This window comes from Gigantopelta aegis, chromosome 1 (genome assembly GCF_016097555.1).
Source record: "Gigantopelta aegis isolate Gae_Host chromosome 1, Gae_host_genome, whole genome shotgun sequence".
Lineage (NCBI taxonomy): Eukaryota > Metazoa > Mollusca > Gastropoda > Neomphalida > Peltospiridae > Gigantopelta > Gigantopelta aegis.
Window position 1 is genome coordinate 46,021,711 of NC_054699.1, and position 23,833 is coordinate 46,045,543.

The 23,833-nt window shown below is 38.9% G+C and overlaps 1 protein-coding gene across 2 annotated transcripts in view; it reads left to right on the top strand.

Moving 5' to 3' along the window:
* The window catches only part of LOC121368408, a 51,237-nt gene extending 27,670 nt beyond the window's left edge, over positions 1 to 23,567 (top strand). For both annotated transcript variants that reach the window (XM_041493134.1, XM_041493124.1), the window contains exons 2-9: positions 4,852 to 5,298; positions 7,080 to 7,631; positions 8,857 to 8,983; positions 10,134 to 10,229; positions 11,986 to 12,090; positions 14,839 to 15,066; positions 19,767 to 19,850; positions 22,676 to 23,567. In XM_041493134.1, the coding sequence (XP_041349068.1) occupies positions 4,872 to 5,298; positions 7,080 to 7,631; positions 8,857 to 8,983; positions 10,134 to 10,229; positions 11,986 to 12,090; positions 14,839 to 15,066; positions 19,767 to 19,850; positions 22,676 to 23,027 (1,971 nt within the window). In that variant the 5' untranslated portion in view covers positions 4,852 to 4,871 and the 3' untranslated portion in view covers positions 23,028 to 23,567. The remainder of the gene's footprint in view (positions 1 to 4,851; positions 5,299 to 7,079; positions 7,632 to 8,856; positions 8,984 to 10,133; positions 10,230 to 11,985; positions 12,091 to 14,838; positions 15,067 to 19,766; positions 19,851 to 22,675) is intronic.
* Positions 23,568 to 23,833: the final 266 nt, after the last annotated feature.

Sequence of the window (23,833 nt, forward strand, 5' to 3'; positions counted from 1 at the left end):
CAATCGGCAAATCGCATCAGTTGCCTTCATACCTGTAAATAAAAAAGAAATATTTTACCTATACAATTTGATGGTAATTTGTAAAGAAATTTTTTTATTTGAAAATGTTATTTGAGTTGGTATGAGTATAAAACTTAATGATCTGTTTCTATATAAATTTTAACTATTCATTATAAAGTTACATGCCAATTCATCAGACACAAATGGATTATAGATAGTTGAAGTGTGTGTGTGGTCTGTTTCTGTGCCTCTCTCTCTTTCTTTCTGTCCCCCTCTCTCTCACTCCCTTTTCTCTCTCTCTTCCCTCTGTCTTTCTGCACTCTCTCTCTCTCTCTGTCTGTCCCTCAGTCCCTCCTCCCCTCTCTCTCTCTCTCTCTCTCTCTCTCTCTCTCTCTCTCTCTCTCTCTCTCTCTCTCTCTCTCTCTCTCTCTCTCTCTCTCTCTCTCTCTCTCTCTATCTATCTCTCTGTCTTTCTTTCTTTCTGCTCTTGCTCTCTGTCTCTATGTCTGTATGTCTCTCTCAGCCCACTCTTGCTAAAACTAAACTTGGCAATCATAAATTACCCCTACTACAAGCTACCCATTGTACTGTTGTGTCCAGTGGGTGGTTGTCTTTGTCAGACACCTGTTTGTACAGTCAGTGGAGCACGGAGCTTGATTTATGTCAGATTAATCCACACACAGGTCATCTGCAATCTGTCTCCAGGTGTCCGTCTACTGCTACATACATATATACATACACACCATCTGGTAATAACAGGTACATGTCTCTCTCTGCCTCCTATTTCTCTCTCTCTCTCTCTCTCTCTCTCTCTCTCTCTCTCTCTCTCTCTCTCTCTCTCTCTCTCTCTCTCTCTCTCTCTCTCTCTCTCTCTCAAGTAGAATGGTAGCCCATTGGTAAAGCACTGGCTTGATGTGTGGTCAGTTTGGTATCGAGATTCCCATTGGTGGGCCCATTGGACTATTTGTCGTTCCACCCAGTGCATCATGACTGGTATATCAAAGGTCGTGGTACGTGCTATCCTGTCTAGGATGCTGCATATAAAAGATCCCTTGCTAATAATGGAAAAATGTAGCGTGTTTCTCTCTAAGACTGTCGAAATGACCAAATATTCGATATCCATTAGCCAATGATTAACAAACCAATGTGCTCTAGTTGTTTGGGTTTTTTACTGATTGCAACTTTGACCTAGCACCTTTAAGCTACCTGGGCCAGTGCTTATAACACTTAAAGTTTAGACTTTAATAAAATCCACATTTTAACGTAATGCTATTTGAATGGCGTTGCCATGACGTTAAAGTCTGGACTTTCTTAAAGTCTACCGGCCTCGGTGGCATCGTGGTTAGGCCATCGGTCTACAGGCTGGTAGGTACTGGGTTCGGATCCCAGTCGAGGCATGGGATTTTTAATTCAGATACCGACTCCAAACCATAAGTGAGTGCTCCGCAAGGCTCAATGGGTAGGTGTAAACCACTTGCACCGACCAGTGATCCATAACTGTTTCAACAAAGGCCATGGTTTGTGCTATCCTGCCTATGGGAAGCGCAAATAAAAGATCCCTTGCTGCTAATTGGAAAGAGTAGTCCATGTAGTGGCGACAGCAGGTTTCCTCTCAAAATCTGTGTGGTACTTAAACTATATGTCTGACGCCATATAACCGTAAATAAAATGTGTTGAGTGCGTCGTTAAATAAAACATTTCTTTCTTTCTTAAAGTGTAGACTTTCTTAAAGTCTACACTTTAAGGTTTATAAGCACGGGGCCTGTATGAGTATCTGTATGCACGGGTGCTTTCTTGTTTAATGGTTGTGTATAATACTATGATGGTCTCACACAGGTACATGTCATTAATCATACCCATGCAGCACGGCCTCTTGAGTGTGGTGTTTCTGTCAACCGTGGCATATCTTATAAACATATCTTACAGTATGTAAAGCCTCTGTGCTTGTTCTACAATGTACAGGGTCTGTGAAATTCTTTAGCAAACTGCCTGACTGCTAAGCAAGACCCTTTGTAGAACAAGCACCTGTGTATACATGCCACCTTGTGTATTGATCACCCCTGTATTAAGCGGACTAGGTATGTGTGTTTAACAGTCATCATTAAGCGGACTAGGTATGTGTGTTTAACAGTCATCATTGCTACTCTTCTTATAGTATTCTTTTGTTAATGGGACAGACCCTATAGTTTTTTTAAACACTACGGCATATTTTTCACTATTAAAGCCGTTTTTAATCATTTAAATTAGGAGTACTTACATTTTATTATTTAGAATATTCATTTTCATACACCTGAAGTGGTTCTGGCCCCGTGCTTATAAACCTTAAAGTCTAGACTTTAATACAGTCCAGACTTTAACGTCATGGCAACGCCATTCAAATAGCATTATGTTAAAGTCTGGACTTTATTAAAGTCTAGGCTTTAAGTTTTATAAGCACGGGCCCTGGTCATCCAGGTTTTAGTAATAACCCAAAATGCATTTTTCATAATTTTAGAAACACACATTCATCTGAGAAGTAATGGTTATCAAGACAGGCTCTAGTCTATTTTCAGACAATATTTTCAGGTTTAAACATCATAAACTTCAGCTTTTCTCTGTTGTAACCGTATCCAAATGTTTTGCAGGTGTGTAGATTAACTAAACTTATTGTCCATTTTCACAGGCTAAAACTAATAATGTTCTTCTTTAAATTAACTATTTAAAATGAAGTCATAAATACACAGTCAAACTCGTCTTAAGTGGTCACACACAGGAGTAGAGAAAAGTAACTGTTTAAGACAGGTGGCCGCTGATTACAGGTTGCCACATATAGTCTTTAAAATATTTGTTGTTGTTTCTTTTTTTTACCATCTATACTTTAAAGTTTGCACAGAATGCTGTCTTGTTGTGTGAAAAGTTAAAGTTTGTTGTGTTTAACGACACCACTAGTACATTGATTTATTAATCATCGTCTTTCGGATGTCAAACAATTGGTCATTTTGACATATATAATCTTAGAGAGGAAACCCGCTACATTTTTCCATTAGAAGGAAGGGATCTTTTATATGCACCATCCCACAGACAGGGTAGCACATACCATGGCCTTTAATCTACAAGTTGTGGTGCACTGACTAGAATGACAAATATCTCACCTACATGCATGTGTTGTGTGAAAAATGGATTATGATATGCAAATCTCTTTCTGCTAGTCAATAAAAGTAACAGCAGTAGATTTCTTGTCACATTTTCTGTAAACAAAGTCTCCCAGGTCATAGAAAAAGACCAACATGGGTAACAATGTTTAATCTCATTGCCCATAATGTGATGTTTAAGAATTGCCTTCCTAGTTCAAGGTAGCTTTTGATAAAATGCTTATGAGGTATAATGATACAAACATTCCTTTCTATACACTAGCAACTACACTGTATATGTTTATCTGCTATTTCAGACAGGACATTCTGATCAAACATTGGCTAACTGGAGATCGCAACCCTACATTATTGACTGTATATGTTTATCTGCTATTTCAGACAGGACATTCTGATTAGACTTGGCTAACTGGAGATCGCAACCCTACATTATTGACTGTATATGTTTATCTGCTATTTCAGACAGGACATTCTGATTAGACTTGGCTAACTGGAGATCGCAACCCTACATTATTGACTGTATATGTTTATCTGCTATTTCAGACAGGACATTCTGATTAGACTTGGCTAACTGGAGATCGCAACCCTACATTATTGACTGTATATGTTTATCTACTATTTCAGACATGACATTCTGATCAAACATTGGCCAAATGGAGATCGCAACCCTACATTATTGACTGTATATGTTTATCTACTATTTCAGACATGACATTCTGATCAAACATTGGCCAACTGGAGATCGCAACCCTACATTATTGACTGGAGATCTCAACCCTACATTATTGACTGAAGATCTCAACCCTACATTATTGACTGGAGATCTCAACCCTACATTATTGACTGGAGATCTCAAACCTACATTATTGACTGGTGATCTCAACCCTACCTTATTGACTGGAGATCTCAACCCTACATTATTGACTGAAGATCTCAACCCTACATTATTGACTGGAGATCTCATCTGTACATTATTGACTGAAGATCTCACCCTACATTATTGACTGGCGATCTCAACCCTACATTATTGACTGGAGATCTCAACCCTACATTATTAACTGGAGATCTCAAACCTACATTATTGACTGAAGATCTCAACCCTACATTATTGACTGGAGATCTCAACCCTACATTATTTACATTATTGACTGGAGATCTCAACCCTACATTATTGACTGGAGATCTCAACCCTACATTATTTACATTATTGACTGGCGATCTCAACCCTACATTATTGACTGGAGATCTCAACCCTACATTATTGACTGGAGATCTCAACCCTACATTATTGACTGAAGATCTCAACCCTACATTATTGACTGGTGATCTCAACCCTACATTATTGACTGGAGATCTCAACCCTACATTATTGACTGAAGATCTCAACCCTACATTATTGACTGGTGATCTCAACCCTACATTATTGACTGGCGATCTCAACCCTACGTTATTGACTGGAGATCTCAACCCTACATTATTGACTGGAGATCTCAAACCTACATTATTGACTGAAGATCTCAACCCTACATTATTGACTGGAGATCTCAACCCTACATTATTGACTGGAGATCTCAACCCTACATTATTGACTGTATATGTTTATATACTATTTCAGACTTAACAGTCTGAACAGACTTGGCCAACTAGAGATCTCAACCCTACATTATTGACTGGAGATCACAACCCTACATTATTGACTGTATATGTTTATATACTATTTCAGACATGACAATCTGATCAGACATGGGCAACTGGCAATCGCAACCCTACATTATTGATGAGTATGATTCAGAAGATGAATATGAAGACACTGAATCAAGCCTGCCATCTGTAAATCTGCAGACACCTGAAGATCTCCAGACGTCAGCTAATGAGCAGACACATGTTAATGAGCAGACACATGTTAATGAGCAGACGTCAGCTAATGAGCAGACGCATGTTAATGAGCAGACGCATGTTAATCAGCAGACGTCAGCTAATGAGCAGACGCGTGTTAATCAGCAGACGCGTGTTAATCAGCAAGCGTGTGTGGATGTGCAGGTGGTGAGCACGTTGGTCCGGGAAGTGGAGGAGCTGCTCTCTCACCTGGCTAACGAGGACTACCAGGCAGCCAATCAGATTGCACGGTCGCTCAGGTGTGAGACACATGGAATGTATGCAGACAAAGATGGTTAGTATGGTCAAAACATTATATTATATATACATGTGTACAGTTGAATCCCATTGGCTCGAACCCCGTTGGTCAACATTGTGTAAGTGTAACTTGGGATTTCGTTTTTGGTTTGACCATTGTGGTGTATTCGACCCTTCTGAGTTTGACCCAACGAGATTCTACTTTATTACATACCTATTCAATCTTACTATAGTATAAAGACATTTTGAAACCGTGTGATAAATTTATTTTGTATCGCACATATGTGCGATATGGACCAGAACTTTTAAATGGGGAATTTCCTTTTTATATGCCCATCTATGGGTCGTATTATGGTATGGCGTTGTCCGTTAGTCCATCCGTCTGTTAACATTTTCTTGTCTGGACCATATCTTGCATACAGATGCATACAGGACCATTAAACCTCACATATAGCAACAACTTGGGATGGTGGTGTGGCACATACTATTACTAGGTCACTGTGACCTACTTTTCACAGTCTACTGCACATAACAGTAAATCCTTGTCCGGACCATATCTTGCATACAGATGCATACAGGACCATTAAACCACATGTAGGAACAACTTGGGATGGCGGTGTGTCACATATTATTACTAGGTCACTGTGACCTACTTTTCACAGTCTACTACACATAACAGTAAATCTTTGTCCGGACCATATCTTGCATACAGATGCATACAGGACCATCAAACCTCACATGTAGGAACAACTTGGGATGATGGTTGGTCCAAAACGCTCTTCATTCATCCCATTGCAAACATTTCACATAATTAGACTTGAATCATACCCATAACATATTCATTAATATAGATATGATTTTCCATCAAACTCCTGATAGGCGTATCTTCTTCCTTACCAGTACTCTTGTTCTTTTTACTGCAGTTAGCACCTTTTATTTATTGACGTCACATATGATTTACAAATGATGTCACATCACATTTGAAACATTACACAAGGCTGCCACAGAGTATGATTCCATGAAAGGAGTTTTGATCATAGATTTAACAAAGTGTTGTTATGACATTGAATTCAAAACCGTTTTTGTAAAACATAAAACTTGGTATGTAACAAATACAGAACTTCACATACGGTGTTTTCGCTTCCTGTTTATTGCACTCGTTTATTTTGAGAAAGAACATACCACTCGACCACTCGGGAAAGAAAAATTATCTTTCACTAGGGAAAGAGAAAAAAAAAATCTTCCCCTAGTTACCTTTTGACTTTGACGTCATAACTGTGTAAGAATAGTTTCCATGGTAACAGTCATATATCAACAACTAACTTACGTCATCAGTGATACGTACGTCACAGCTATGACGCAACGCTTTCTCTTGTTCTCAACTTGCAAACTTGTTTTCAATAACAGTATCATTTGAAAATCTTCCATAAAATGACAAAGATTGATACAAATGGGTAATGAATAGAATACCTAACGAGCTACGAGGCACAACCATTTATCTTACACTTGTGAATTGATGTTGTCCAAAGGCTTAGGTAGGACAACATCAATTCACTTGTGCAAGATAAACGGTATGGCCCTGTTGCTCGTGGAGAATTCTCTAAGTATGTATACCAAACATAATGAGGAGCCACCTCAAATGATAGTATTGTGACACAGCATGATGTTTTAGGTTAAATATGGTAGGCCAGTAAAAGTAGTTGGCAAGCCCAAGATGGATGGATGGATTCATTCATTCATTCATTCATTCATGCTTTCATTCATTCATTCATGCTTTCATTCATTCATTCATTCATTCATTCATTCATTTATCTTTAGACAAAGAGCACAGCCAAACAAAGCCAAGTCCAAGACGGACGATTCCTAAGTTGACTACGAGACCACGATCTGACAGTGACAAGTCACGTGATCCACAATCTGACAGTGACAAGTCATGTGATCTGCGATCTGACAATAACAAGTCATGTGATCTGCGATCTGACAATAACAAGTCATGTGATCTGCGATCTGACAGTGACAAGTCGTTAGACGAGTTTTGGCGTCACGAGATAAACAGCAGTCCTGTCAACAGTGCACTGCTGTCTTCTGCGGCCATCTTCGAGAATGTGGAAAATGTTGAAGATTCCGTAAAAGAGGCAGACATTGTTTTCAGTGAATCCAGTGATGCCGATCTCCCAGCTGTAGACAAGTTAAACGTTAACAACTGTGAACAAGCAGTTAACCACTTAGATGATGTACAAATGGTTGAGGGCGTTCCGAGTTCCGAAAGTCTGAAAGTAAAACGAGAATGCGAAGAGAATGGACATCATTTAGCCTGGGAAATAGACTTTAATGATACGGCAGAAAAGAAAAAAGTGAAAAGGAAATCAGGTACATTTAACTTAAAGTGTTTAATGTAAAGCTTGAATCTCTCTCTCTCTCTCTCTCTCTCTCTCTCTCTCTCTCTCTCTCTCTCTCTCTCTCTTTTTCTCTCTCTCTCCCTCCCTCCCTCTCTCTCTCTCTCTCCTCTCTCTCTCTCTCTCTCTCTCTCTCTCTCTCTCTCTCTCTCTCTCTCTCTCTCTCTCTCTCTCTCTCTCTCTCTCTCTCTCTCTCTCTCTCTCTCTCAGATGTCACAGAAACATTGAAGTTGTAACTGCACCACAAGAGTTACTTCCCATTCTTCAGTTGCATTTTTCACTATTATTTTGCGATTTGGGGGTGGGGATGTGAAGCAGTAGGCAAATTTTAACAGGCAAATCTTCCAAATTATCCCCAGTTTTGTACAATGACAGGATTAGGGTTGGAATGAGGATACATTTCAGAAGCCTTTCTGGTATATATAATCACTGTCCTTTCTGTCTGCTCCTATGATCCTTCTGGAACAACCCTTATTAAATTACATAAAATATATTATCTCTTTCAAATCATTTTCAATCATATTTTTATGTTTATCTGTGCAAGGGCAAATATGTGATTAAGGTATTTGGTTGAGTCTTGACAATGAGGGTTAACAACACTCACTTTGCTATGATTTTTATTTTTTATATACAGTATATATATATATATACATGTATATATATATACAGTGAAACCTCTCAAAACCGTACCCTCTGTAAACCATATTCCTTCAAAACCGGATGTTTTTTGCGGCCCCTTTTTAAATATCTGTACAGGAGAGAATCTCTCTAAACTGGATACCTCATAAAACCAGACTTTTTACTTGTCCATAGGATGTCCGGTGTATAGGAGTTTCACTGTATATATTTTTAACAACACCACTAGAACACATTGATTTATTAATCATAGGCTATTGGATGCCAAACATTTGGTCATTTTGATATATAGTCTTAGAGAGGAAACCCGCTACATTTGCATGTCATGGTGCACTGGTTGGGACGAGAAATAGCCTAATAGGCCAACCTATAGGGATGTATCCTAAATCGACCACGCATCAAGTTAGAGCTTTACCACTGGGCTATGTCCCGCCCGCGCCCCACCCCCCACCCCCACCCCCCACTTTGCTTTGATTAATAATTAATAATGCAATTAATGGTGGCTATAAGTTCATGTGTCAGAATTGGACATATCTGTTACTGTTGTGTTTGATGTTTTCAAGGGATTCCTTCATTAAACAACCTCTCAGCCAAAGATATCTCCATGGAAACGACGCCTTACATTCCACCACAGGTTACAGCATCGCTGGAAGAAATAGCCGACCGTCGAGTTTTAGATAACAAGAGATGGTGAGTAACACTAACAACAAAATAGCTCCTTACATAGGCGTACGGGCTCCCATTTTGGTAGGAGGGCAGGCTGGCTTTTGCCTGAATTAAACAAATATACCCAAATCTGAATCACAACATTCATTCATGTTAGCATTACTACCAAACAGCTATATAGGGTTTCAAATGAATCACTACACATTTTAACATGGATTGCAACTAATTTTGAGGGTATAATGATGAAAATACAGGGTGAAAAAGCCTCAGGTTAGCACATTTTGCTCGAATATTTGTATCTTATTTTACACAAATTTGAGGTTTTTACCCTCCTACTTACTACTTACTTTTAGATCAAAGATGGCGGGTATATGAGAAAACCTGTAGAATAGACAGCTGACCTCTGAGTTTGTCACAAGAGATGCATGGTGATTAAAATGAAAGATAAAGTGGAAGACGTAGCTGATTGATAAATAAATGAAGTTTGTTTTGTTTAAAAGCACCACTAGAGCACATTGATTTATTAGTCAGACAGTTTGACAGTATTTCCAGTATTACATTATTCCAATATGACAGTATTTCCAGTATTACATTATTCCAATATGACACTATATCCAGTATTACATTATTCCAATATGACAGTATTTCCAGAATGACAGTATTTCCAATATGATAGTATTCCCAGTATTGCAATATGACAGTATGATAATATTTCAGTACAACAGTATTTGCAGTATTCCAGTATGACAGTATTACAATATGACAGTATTTCCTATATCATGTCTGTAACAATTTTGTTTTTCTTAGATGTTGTACCCAGACAGTATGACAGTATTCCAATATGACAGTATTTCCAGAATGACAATAACATTATTCCAATATGACAGTATTTCAATATGACAATATTCCAATATGACAGTATTTCAATATGACAGTATTTGTAATATGACAGTAATTCCAGTATGACAGTAATTCCAGTATGACAGTATTTCAATATGACAGTATTCCATTATGACAGTATTTCAATATGAGAGTATTTCCTGCATGACAATATTTCAATATGACAGTATTTCTAATAAGACAGTATTTCTAATATGACAGTATTTCTAATATGACAGTAATACCAGTATTTCCAGTATGGTGTATTTGAGCTAACAGTGTTGTTTTTCCTCAGGTGTTGTGTGAGTCGTCCCCAGTATCGCACGTCGTGTGGCCTGTCTTCCCTCGTGTCGTGCTGGAACTATCTCTTCAGCACCCTCGGCCATGGAAGGTGAGCTTCCACCAAATCACTATCGATGATATATGTGTGCTACATGGAACTCTGGACAGTATTTATAAAATGTGTGTGTATTACTTCAAGTGAACCAAACTAACCAATGATCTTGGACACTCCACAACAAAAACATGTCAACTGCTGAGTGTCATCAAATGAATTAATGAAAACCCCCCCAAAAACTCCTAACATTCATTCATGTGGCCCTTGTTGAGACAACAAATACAAGACCCAGACTGCAGACCCCAAACCCCAGACCCCAGACCCTCCCAGATCCAGACCCAGACCCAGACTCAGACACCCAGTCCAAGACCCAGACTAACACACCCAGACCCAGACACCCAAACTCCCAGATACCCAGACACCCAGACACCCAGATTCAGACACTCGGACCAAGACACCCAATCCCCTAGACCCCCAGACACAGACACAGACACCCACACCGAGGCCCAGACAATCAGATGCAGACCCAGACCCATACCCCCAGACCAAGACACCCAGACCCCCCAGTCACCCAGACCCCCCAGTCACCCAGACCCAGACGCCCAGACCCAGACCCCCAGACCTGGACACAGACACCCACACCCAGACCCAGACAATCAGATGCAGACCCAGACCAAGACCCTCAGACCAAGACACCCAGACCCCCCAGTGACCCCCAGATCCAGACCCAGACCCAGACTCAGACACCCAGTCCAGGACCCAGACTCGGACAACAAGACCCAGATACACAGACACACAGACACACAGTCACCCAGACCCCCCAGTCACCCAGACCCAGTCACCCAGACCCAGACCCCCAGACCCCCAGACCCCCAGACCTGGACACAGACACCCACACCCAGACCCAGACAATCAGATGCAGACCCAGACCAAGACCCTCAGACCAAGACACCCAGACCCCCCAGTGACCCCCAGATCCAGACCCAGACCCAGACTTAGACACCCAGTCCAGGACCCAGACTCAGACAACAAGACCCAGATACACAGACACCCAGACACACAGACACCCAAACTCCCAGACACCCAGACACCCAGATTCAGACCCTTGGACCAAGACACCCAATCCCCTAGACCACCAGACACAGACACCCACACCCAGACACAGACAATCAAATGCAGACCCAGACCCAGATCCCTAGACCAAGACACCCAGACCCCCCAGTCACCCAGACCCCCCAGTCACCCAGACCCCCCCAGTCACCCAGACCCCCCAGTCACCCAGACCTTCAGACCCGGACCCCCAGACCCAGATCCCCAGAACCCCAGACACCTAGACACCCAGATCCAGTCCCCCAGACCCAGACCCAGACCCAGGTGGATAGAGAGAGTGTTTACAGTCGACTTGTATTTGATATCATTGTGTGTGTATAAAACAGGAGTCAAATCAACCAATTAGCTCCATCTTCTATTTTGATGAACCATTCTAAATTATGTGTCAGAGTTGATCTTAAGAAATTACGCAACATTTTCTGTTTGGCTTTAATTCGATGGGGCATTTGCAAATTCAATAGCCACAAAACAACCCTCTCACGCTACGGACCCTGGTCGGGTTGCTCGTGCTCCCTTGCACATGCCAGCACGGGTGACCCCCTCTCCCACCCACCTCAAATCTTTACCTGTCCTGAATGGAGGAGCCGGCGAAAATTGACACCTGTGCCCATGACAGGCGTGTTCTACAACAACGTGTTCTGAATGTGCACTTTAAAACCTATGACTTGACCTGTATAAAACCAATTGCTTTCACTTTCAGTCATCCACCAGTGACACAAGAAGAAGTCCTCACGATTCTGGCCTTCAAACCTCCTTTCAGTGAAATCAGATTTGGACCCTTCACAGGAAATCTCACACTAATGAAGTAAGGTTCATTATCAACTTAAAGTCACGGAACCTAGTTTTAACCCGTGAAAATTAACACTATAGTCCGTCCCATCATTCTATAAACATACTTTTTGTAAATAATTGCAGTTTGATTTGAAGTAAGAAGAAAGGTAAAAGTGTTTTGGAAGTAACAAAAATTTATTATCCATATGGTTAAAAATATCTTGGTAAATATCAAAGTGATACGTCCCACTGGAATGCCAAGTGAGACGTAACACTTCGACGTCATCGATTGGCGCACTACAACCATACAGGAATGTCAACCAAAGGAGTTCAGTGATATAAATTAAGATCGATTATGGGTAATAAATAGGATATTAAACTCGCTATCATTTTATATCATGTTTATATCCCTCGTAAAATCATTTTCATTGAAAGTTATTTCACTCGAGACATAAACATGATACGAAATGAAAGCTTGCTTAATATCCTATAAATACTATTTTTGTGTGGAAATTACATAACAGCTGGCTCAGAAATGAATAACTTGTAGCAAATTCCATAGTATGAAAAAAGGCGTTCCTGTGGGACGGACACTAAGTTTGGTTTGTCTACAGACCTGTGTAAGACATCAGGATAAAGTAACACTATGGAGCGAAACAAGTTTCTGTGACATTAAAATGGCGATGCATCCTTAAAACATAGACTAGAGCTCGTCTCTGTAACTCATTACTTCTCGGAAGTACATGCGTCTTTAAAAATATGAAAAATTAATTTCACTGTATTAAAAATGCTAGAATGACCAAAACACTTCGGATGTATGGAAATGAATAATGTAAGCAATAAAATACAAGTATTGTCTGATTTCAATGGTTAAAAATGGCTCTAATAGTGAAAACTAAGCTTTTAAAACCTAGGATCTATTACTTTAACACCGCTGGGCCCATTGGGCTATTTCTCATTCCAGCCAGTGCACCACGACTGGTATATCAAAGGCCGTGGTATATGCTATCCCGTGCATGGGATGGTGCATATAAAAGATCCCTTGCTACTAATGGAAAAATGTAGCGGGTTTCCTCTCTAAGACTATATGTCAAAATTACCAAATGTAATTAGCTGTTAAATCAATTAGCTCTAGTGGGGTCATTAAACAGAATAAACTTTTTTTAACATGGCAGTAAACCGTAATCTAAATGAATTGCTGAAATTAGTTGTAGAAATAAGTTGATAGATATACAGAACCTCACATATGTCGTTTTCACTTCCTATTTATTGCACAAGTTTATTTTGCGCAAGAATATTTATACCACGAGACCGTGTAGCAGTTGAGTGATACGTTCTTGCACAAAATAAACTCATGCAATAAATAGGAAACGAAAACAACGTATGTGAGGTTCTGTATTTATTACATACCTTCTTTTATTTTTCACAAAAATTATTTTTAATTTAACGTCATAACTACACTTTCTTAAATCTATTAATCAGTCCTCCTTTCATGGATTTTCTTAACGTTTAGAATTGTACTCTGCTAGTATTTTGTGTAATGTTTTAAATACGATGTGACGTAATTTGTAAATCAGACATGACGTCAGTAATAAAAAGGCTCTAATATCAGTAAATATAAAAAGAGAATTCCCCATTTACAAGTTCCGGTCCAGATCGCACATATGTGTGATACAAGATAAATTTATCACATGGTTCAAAAACGTCTTTATCAGTATATATAGTAAGATTGAATGGGTATGTAATAATAACTGGCCCCGTGCTTATAAACCTTAAAGTCCAGACTTTAACGTCATGGCAACGCCATTCAAATAGCATTACGTTAAAGTCTGGACTTTATTAAAGTCTAGACTTTAAGTTTTATAAGCACAGGCCCTGGTACTGAGTTTGTTATTTATCACCTCAGCGTTTTCTCTCTATAGGAACATTAAATTTTCATTATGGCTACGTTTATATAGAAACAATGTGAACAGTTTCACATACTATTCTGAGTAATGGTATGACTTAGTATTTTATTCATATTCACGACCACAGATAATCTTTTTACAACCAAAATTCTATCTATTCAGTTCAAAATATCTGCAATGACGTAAATGCAAAGACTTCAAAGTATGTGACCTCATTGTGTATGTTTGCCAAATCGTGATGACATCATATTTATAGTACCAACAAAGTTTGTAAGCATCAAATCATTTCAATAACACTGTATGTTACACCAATGTGTAATGATTTTTATTTTCCTGGTTATGAGTGTCTGCTGTGGTAATACGTTTGTAATAAATAATTAGGATGGCTTTGACAGAAGTCTGTGTCTTGTTAGCTATTAAAATCAGATAATGTTTGAAAAACAGTTCCAACTTCATCATTAGGGCAATGTGTTGAATAATGTAATAATTTCTTCTTTGTGGACTACTAAAATTATTGATGACAAATGCAATACTCTGTAACTTGTGTATAAGCCAACCCCCACCCCCTCCCCCCAAACAATCAGACCATAGTCGTCATGATGTTAAGAAATCTGGATTAAAATTTGTTTAATGATTTCAGGCTAGCTCTGGCACTTGCCAAAATCGCCAATTGCGAATTTGAAAAAAAATTGACGAATTTTATTTTAATTTGGCGAAATAATTTCAAGTATTAATTGATATTTTGTTATAAAATAACTGGGTTTCTGTAAGTTTAATAGATAATTTGGCGAAATTTTCTTTTGACTCAGAGCTAGACCTGTCCAGATTCTGTCAAATTAATCCTTCTCTGGTAAATTTCGTTCTTATCATTGCAGATGGTTCCGCAAACTGAATGACCACTTCAAGACAAAGGGACGATGTTATTTCCTGTACAAACCAAACGGCAAGAACAAAACCTATGGAATAAGCTCCACTGAGGCTCTGGTATCTCTGAAGAAAGGACTCAAAGATTCTGGGATGACTTTTATATACCACTGCAACAATCACTATTTCTGTCCCATTGGATACGAAGATTCGCCATTAGATTGTGAGAAAGCGTACAGGTATTATGTTAGGCTTCCCACAATATTAGAATAAAAGAAAGAAAGAAATGTTTTATTTAACGACGCACTCAACACATTTTATTTACAGTTATATGACGTCAGACATATGGTTAAGGACCACACAGATTTTGAGAGGAAACCTGCTGTCGCCATACCATGGGCTACTCTTTCCCATTAGCAGCAAGGGATCTTTTATTTGCTCTTCCCACAGGCAGGATAGCACAAACCATGGCCTTTGTTGAACCAGTTATGGATCACTGGTCGGTGCAAGTGGTTTATACCTACCCATTGAGCCTTGCGGAGCACTCACTTAGGGTTTGGAGTCGGTATCTGGATTAAAAATCCCATGCCTCGACTGGGATCCGAACCCAGTACCTACCAGCCTGTTGACCGATGGCCTAACCACGACACCATCGAGGCCGGTATATTAGAATAATTACTTGTATATGTAGGTATATACGGGTAGGCATGGTAACATACAGGTATTATTTTAGGCTTCCCACCATATTAGAATAATTACCTGTATATATATAGGCTTCCCACCATATTAGAATAATTACCTGTATATGTAGGTATATACGGGTAGGCATGGTAACATACAGGTATTATTTTAGGCTTCCCACCATATTAGAATAATTACCTGTATATATATAGGCTTCCCACCATATTAGAATAATTACCTGTATATGTAGGTATATACGGGTAGGCATGGTAACATACAGGTATTATTTTAGGCTTCCCACCATATTAGAATAATTACCTGTATATGTAGGCTTCCCACCATATTAGAATAATTACCTGTATATATAGGCTTCCCACCATATTAGAATAATTACCTGTATATGTAGGTATATACGGGTAGGCATGGTAGCATACAGGTATTATTTTAGGCTTCCCACCATATTAGAATAATTACCTGTATGTGTAGGCTTCCCACCATATTAGAATAATTACTTGTATGTGTAGGCTTCCCACCATATTAGAACTATTACCTGTATGTGTAGGCTTCCCACCATATTAGAACAATTACCTGTATGTGTAGGCTTCCCACCATATTAGAACTATTACCTGTATGTGTAGGCTTCCCACCATATTAGAACTATTACCTGTATGTGTAGGCATCCCACCATATTAGAACTATTACCTGTATGTGTAGGCTTCCCACCATATTAGAACTATTACCTGTATGTGTAGGCTTCCCACCATATTAGAACTATTACCTGTATGTGTAGGCTTCCCACCATATTAGAACTATAATTACCTGTATGTGTAGGCTTCCCACCATATTAGAACTATAATTACCTGTATGTGTAGGCTTCCCACCATATTAGAACTATTACCTGTATGTGTAGGCATCCCACCATATTAGAACTATTACCTGTATGTGTAGGCTTCCCACCATATTAGAACTATTACCTGTATGTGTAGGCTTCCCACCATATTAGAACTATTACCTGTATGTGTAGGCTTCCCACCATATTAGAACTATTACCTGTATGTGTAGGCATCCCACCATATTAGAACTATTACCTGTATGTGTAGGCTTCCCACCATATTAGAACTATTACCTGTATGTGTAGGCTTCCCACCATATTAGAACTATTACCTGTATGTGTAGGCTTCCCACCATATTAGAACTATTACCTGTATGTGTAGGCTTCCCACCATATTAGAACTATTACCTGTATGTGTAGGCTTCCCACCATATTAGAACTATAATTACCTGTATGTGTAGGCTTCCCACCATATTAGAACTATTACCTGTATGTGTAGGCATCCCACCATATTAGAACTATTACCTGTATGTGTAGTCTTCCCACCATATTAGAACTATTACCTGTATGTGTAGGCTTCCCACCATATTAGAACTATTACCTGTATGTGTAGGCTTCCCACCATATTAGAACTATTACCTGTATGTGTAGGCATCCCACCATATTAGAACTATTACCTGTATGTGTAGGCTTCCCACCATATTAGAACTATTACCTGTATGTGTAGGCTTCCCACCATATTAGAACAATTACCTGTATGTGTAGGCTTCCCACCATATTAGAACTATAATTACCTGTATGTGTAGGCTTCCCACCATATTAGAACTATAATTACCTGTATGTGTAGGCTTCCCACCATATTAGAACAATTACCTGTATGTGTAGGCTTCCCACCATATTAGAACTATAATTACCTGTATGTGTAGGCTTCCCACCATATTAGAACTATAATTACCTGTATGTGTAGGCTTCCCACCATATTAGAACAATTACCTGTATGTGTAGGCTTCCCACCATATTAGAACTATAATTACCTGTATGTGTAGGCTTCCCACCATATTAGAACAATTACCTGTATGTGTAGGCTTCCCACCATATTAGAACAATTACCTGTATGAAAGCATAAGGTATTATTTTAGGCTTTCCAAGTTTATTCAAGGGCAATAACTCTGTAAAACAAAAATGGAATAATATCCATGTTTGACAAGAGTTATGGTCCCGGTAGGGAACATGTATTGATTCAGTAGCCGGCCTCAGTGGCGTCGTGGTTAGGCCATCGGACATAAGGCTGGTTGGTACTGGGTTCGTAGCTTTGTAACGGCTCCTACCTAGAGTGAGTTTTAATGACTCTGTGGGTAGGCGTAAAACCATTACACCCTCTTCTCTCTCACTAACCACTAACAAAGGTAACAACTAACCCACTATCCTGGACAGACAGCCCAGGTAGCTGAGGTGTGTGCCCAGGACAGCGTGCTTGAACCTTAATTGGATATAAGCACGAAAATAACTTAGAAGAAGAAGAAGATTCAGCAGTACTTTCAGAATGCTCGTTCTTTGAAAAAAAGAGTAAAGTTTGTTTTATTTAACGACACCACTAGAGCACATTGATTTTTTATCTTATCATCCATCGGCTGTTGGACATCAAACATATGGTCATTCTGACACTGTTTTTTAGAGGAAACCCGCTATCGCCACATAGCCTACTCTTTTACGACAGGCAGCAAGGGATCTTTTATTTGCACTTCCCACAGGCAGGATAGCAGAAATCATGGCCTTTGTTGAACCAGTTATGGATCACTGGTCGGTGCAAACGGTTTACACCTACCCATTGAACCTTGCGGAACACTCACTCAGGGTTTGGAGTCGGTATATCTGGATTAAAAATCCCATGCCTCGACTGGGATCCGTACCCAGTACCTACCAGCCTGTAGACCAATGGCCTGACCACGACGCCACCGAGGCCAGTACTCGTTCTTTGATGACAAGCTTTTAGCAACTGTAATTTTCAAAACCAGGCAATGTTTTCAAGACTTTCGTGGGGCGGGATGCAGCCCAGTGGTAAAGCGCTTTCTTGATGTGCGGTCGGTTTAGGATCGGTGGGCCTATTGGGCTATTTCTCGTTCCAGCCAGTGCACCACAACTGGTATATCAAAAGCCATGGTATGTGCTATCCTGTCTGTGGAATGGTGTATATAAAAGATACCTTGTTACTAATGGAAAAATGTAGCGGGTTTCCTATCTAAGACTATGTCAATATTACAAAATGTTTGACATCCAATAGCCGATGATTAAAAAATCTGTGTGTTCTAGTGGTGTTGTTAAACAAAACATAAACTTTTTTCAAGATTTTTGTCAAATAAAATTTTTATCCTCTACAGTACATGGAATCTAATTGCAGGGTTAATGGGTGGATTTTAATTGACATCAATGATGAATTGACATTTCAATGCTACCCAAAAACTTATTCTTCAGTGAACATGTTTCAGGAGCCCCTTACCCAGATATCATATACTGGTGGTGGACTGTGGTGTTGCCAATGGTTTCATCATTAGCTCACCATCATGTTGGTTGTCCATTGTTGCCAGTGGTTTCATCATTGGCTCAACATCATGTTGGCTGGGCAATCCATGCTGGCTCACTAGTGTTGGTTGCCAGTGGCCATCATGTTGGCTGGGCAGCCATGTTGGCTCACTGATGTCTAATCACTAGTATTGGCTATCAGCAGTCAGGAGTTGCACGGAAAAAAATTGTAACATTAAAATGTATACATTGTACTAGCCTGCACTCAATATGATTTTTGTCATTAATGTCAGTTATTCTTGATGTGAAAAGGAAAGGTGTTTTAGAAATGTTAACAAAACCAGCATGCTTAATGGAGGCTAGTATGTTGAGAAGACATGTAGGTACCTACATATTATTTTTATCATTTTAAAATTGCATTGCATAAAGTGTAGGGCCTCCATAAGTCCAAAATATTGGACTTGAGTACTCGAGGGATAATGAATCTAAGGAATAAAGTAAAATAGCACTATTCATCTTAATTCCAGCACTGAACATGGATACCAAATCATGCCATTGTATTGCATTTCACACATTCGACTTTTGTTTTTCCTCCCTATAATGTAACTGGCAGCAAACATTGCAAAATGATGTAAAAAATATGAATAACCGAGTGCTCTTCCTTGCACGGGTACTCGAGTCCTGTGAACGGACCCCGAGTCTTGCTGGACTCGGCCCATGCCGGAGTACTCGAGTACTCATGGAGACCCCAGTAAAGTGGAGATACAGGGCACCACTGGCCCCAGCCCCAACTACCTAAAAGCTCTTTCTTTTATTACAATTTGTGCCATTAAATTTTGTTACATCTGAATTCGTGTATGTTTTGCGTGATAATCTGACTGAACTATACTACATTTTGTTCTACAGTGGTCGATTAGCCCAGGATGATGTTGAAACGTGGATTTACATTGGTGACACGAGTAGAAAACATCCTTGTCTTCATTGTAAGAGGTACGCACCAAAACGATTTCATCACCTTAAAGAGACATTCCTGAGTTTGCTGCATTGTAAGATGTTTCCCACTAATAAAATATTTCTACGATTAAACTTACATATTAAATATATTTTCTTGTTTAGAATATCAGTGTCTGTATATTCAATGTGTTTCTGGTCATTTTAATATTTGCAAGAAGCCCGAACTGGATTTTGTCCTCAAATAATTTCGTATGTACAATTTTTTTTTTTTTTTAGAACAAATATGCTAGTTAAGCTAGTACAAATATTAGAACGATCAAAAACACGTTTAATATACAGCCACTAATATTTTACGCAGAAAAATATATTTGATCTGTAATTACAGTCGTTAAGAAGTCTCTGTCAGTCGATAACATCTTAAAAAATGCAGCAAACTCAGGAATGTCCCTTTAAAGGAACAGGGGTGTCCTAGTGGTTAGTATTCACTCGAGATATGAAAGATCTCTAGCTACTAACGGAACAATGTAAACAGTTTCCTCTCTAAGACTATATGTCAAAATTGGTATTCACTCGAGATATAAAATCTCTTGATCTCTGTAAACAGTTTCCTACTAACGGATTCACAATGTAAACAGTTTCCTCTCTAAGACTATATGTCAAAATTGGTATTCACTCGAGATATGAAAGATCTCTTGCTACTAACGGAACAATGTAAACAGTTTCCTCTCTAAGACTATATGTCAAAATTGGTATTCACTCGAGATATGAAAGATCTCTTGCTACTAACGGAACAATGTAAACAGTTTCCTCTCTAAGACTATATGTCAAAATTGGTATTCACTCGAGATATGAAAGATCTCTTGCTACAAACGGAACAATGTAAACAGTTTCCTCTCTAAGACTATATGTCAAAATTGGTATTCACTCGAGATATAAAAGATCTCTTGCTACTAACGGAACAATGTAAACAGTTTCCTCTCTAAGACTATATGTCAAAATTGGTATTCACTCGAGATATAAAAGATCTCTAGCTACTAACGGAACAATGTAAACAGTTTCCTCTCTAAGACTATATGTCAAAATTGGTATTCACTCGAGATATGAAAGATCTCTAGCTACTAACGGAACAATGTAAACAGTTTCCTCTCTAAGACTATATGTCAAAATTGGTATTCACTCGAGATATGAAAGATCTCTAGATACTAACGGAACAATGTAAACAGTTTCCTCTCTAAGACTATATGTCAAAATTGGTATTCACTCGAGATATAAAAGATCTCTAGCTACTAACGGAACAATGTAAACAGTTTCCTCTCTAAGACTATATGTCAAAATTGGTATTCACTCGAGATATGAAAGATCTCTTGCTACTAACGGAACAATGTAAACAGTTTCCTCTCTAAGACTATATGTCAAAATTGGTATTCACTCGAGATATAAAAGATCTCTTGCTACTAACGGAACAATGTAAACAGTTTCCTCTCTAAGACTATATGTCAAAATTGGTATTCACTCGAGATATAAAAGATCTCTAGCTACTAACGGAACAATGTAAACAGTTTCCTCTCTAAGACTATATGTCAAAATTGGTATTCACTCGAGATATGAAAGATCTCTAGCTACTAACGGAACAATGTAAACAGTTTCCTCTCTAAGACTATATGTCAAAATTGGTATTCACTCGAGATATGAAAGATCTCTAGATCTCTTGCTACTAACGGAACAATGTAAACAGTTTCCTCTCTAAGACTATATGTCAAAATTGGTATTCACTCGAGATATAAAAGATCTCTAGCTACTAACGGAACAATGTAAACAATTTCCTCTCTAAGACTATATGTCAAAAGTAGCAAATGTCTGACATCCAATAGCCGATGATTAGAAAGTCAGTGTGCTCTAGTAGTGTTGTTAAACAAAATCTTTTCTTCACTTGAGGTGCAGTGGGTTGCTGGATCAATCCTCTGTGAACCATTGGTGGACACATTGGACACTTTTCTCTTTCCAGCCAGTGCACCATGACTGGTGTATCAAAGGACAAGGTATGTGCTATCCTGTCTGTGGGATGGTGCATATAAAAAAAATCCTTGCTACTAATGTAAAAATGTAGTGAGTTTTCTCTTTAATACTTTATGTCAAAATTACCAAATGTTTAGCATTCAATAGCCGATGATTAATAAATCCATGTGCTCTAGTGGTGTCGGTAAACGCAACAAATTTTAACTGTTCACACAACAAGATAGCATTGTGTGGAAACGTTAATACACCAACAGTGGAATACTGACTGGAAGGCAAATAGCAGCGAATCCACTATCAGGACAGATTCCAGTGCACCAGCAATGATTAATAAATCAGTGTGTTCTAGTGGTGACGTTAAAATGATTAATAAATCAGTGTGTTCTAGTGGTGACGTTAAAATGATTAATAAATCAGTGTGCTCTAGTGGTGACGTTAAAATGATTAATAAATCAGTGTGCTCTAGTGGTGACGTTAAAATGATTAATAAATCAGTGTGTTCTAGTGGTGACGTTAAAATGATTAATAAATCAGTGTGTTCTAGTGGTGACGTTAAAATGATTAATAAATCAGTGTGTTCTAGTGGTGACGTTAAAATGATTAATAAATCAGTGTGTTCTAGTGGTGACGTTAAAATGATTAATAAATCAGTGTGTTCTAGTGGTGACGTTAAATGATTAAGTGGTGACGTTAAAATGATTAATAAATCAGTGTGTTCTAGTGGTGACGTTAAAATGATTAATAAATCAATGTGTTCTAGTGGTGTCGTTAAAATGATTAATAAATCAATGTACTCTAGTGGTGACATTAAACAAAACAGACTTCAACTCTTTCCATTCTCTTGACAGGTGGTCTGACATCTGCACCGATCTCAACTGTAAGAGTCCGGAATTCCTCAACATTCGACAGTTATGGAAGGGAGTCCAGAAGCGGAACACTAAGAAAGCTGGTGGCAATCTGCACTGTATCATGACGTTCCAGCAAAGCCAAAACCTCGGACCAAAACGAACTCTGATCCCACGTGTGTCCAATCTTCCCATACGAAGAACTAGCAGCAACAGTTCTGGTGGAGAGGGCGATGGAGTTAAGTCCCCCGGTGGCCTGGTTGGGAGGGTGAAAGAAGAGGAGGAATTTAACAAGTATGAGGAGGAAGACATTGAAAGTGGCTGTGATGATGATGAAGAAGAAGAAGAAGAGTAAAATGTGAAATTTGATATTTGAGATTTTGTAATTCACAACTTGTGTCAAACCTGACCGAATCTTGTGAAAACAAAACCTTCAGCTAAATTATGTTTTTGACAAGATTTTTGTGGCTATTTGTTTCATACAACTGGATTTCTGCAGCATTTAAATGCTCAATGAATGGATGGATAGATGGATGGATGGGTGAATGGGTGGATGGACAGATATATGGACGGACAAATGGACTGTTAAATAGACTAGACTGATAAATGGACAAATTTAAGGATGGAATTATGGATGCTTGGGAAGGATTGATGGGTGGGTGGGTGGGTGGGTGGATAGATGGATGGATGGACATATGGACAGACAAATGGAATATTAAATAGACTAGACAGATAAATGGACAAATTTAAGGATGGACTTATGGATGCTTGGGAAGGATTGATGTATGGATGGATGGATGTATGGACAGATATATGGACAGACAAATGGAATATTAAATAGACTAGACAGATAAATGGACAAATTTAAGGATGGACTTATGGATGCTTGGGAGGGATTGATGTATGGATGGATTGATGTATAAATGGATGGAATGGATAGACAGATATGGACAGGATGGACTATGGATGCTTGGGAAGGACAATATATGGACAGACAAATGGAATATTAAATAGACTAGACAGATAAATGGACAAATTTAAGGATGGACTTATGGATACTTGGGAGGGATTGATGTATGGATGGATGTATGGATGTATGGACAGATAAATGGACGGACAAATGGAATGTTAAATAGACTAGACAGATAAATGGACAAATTT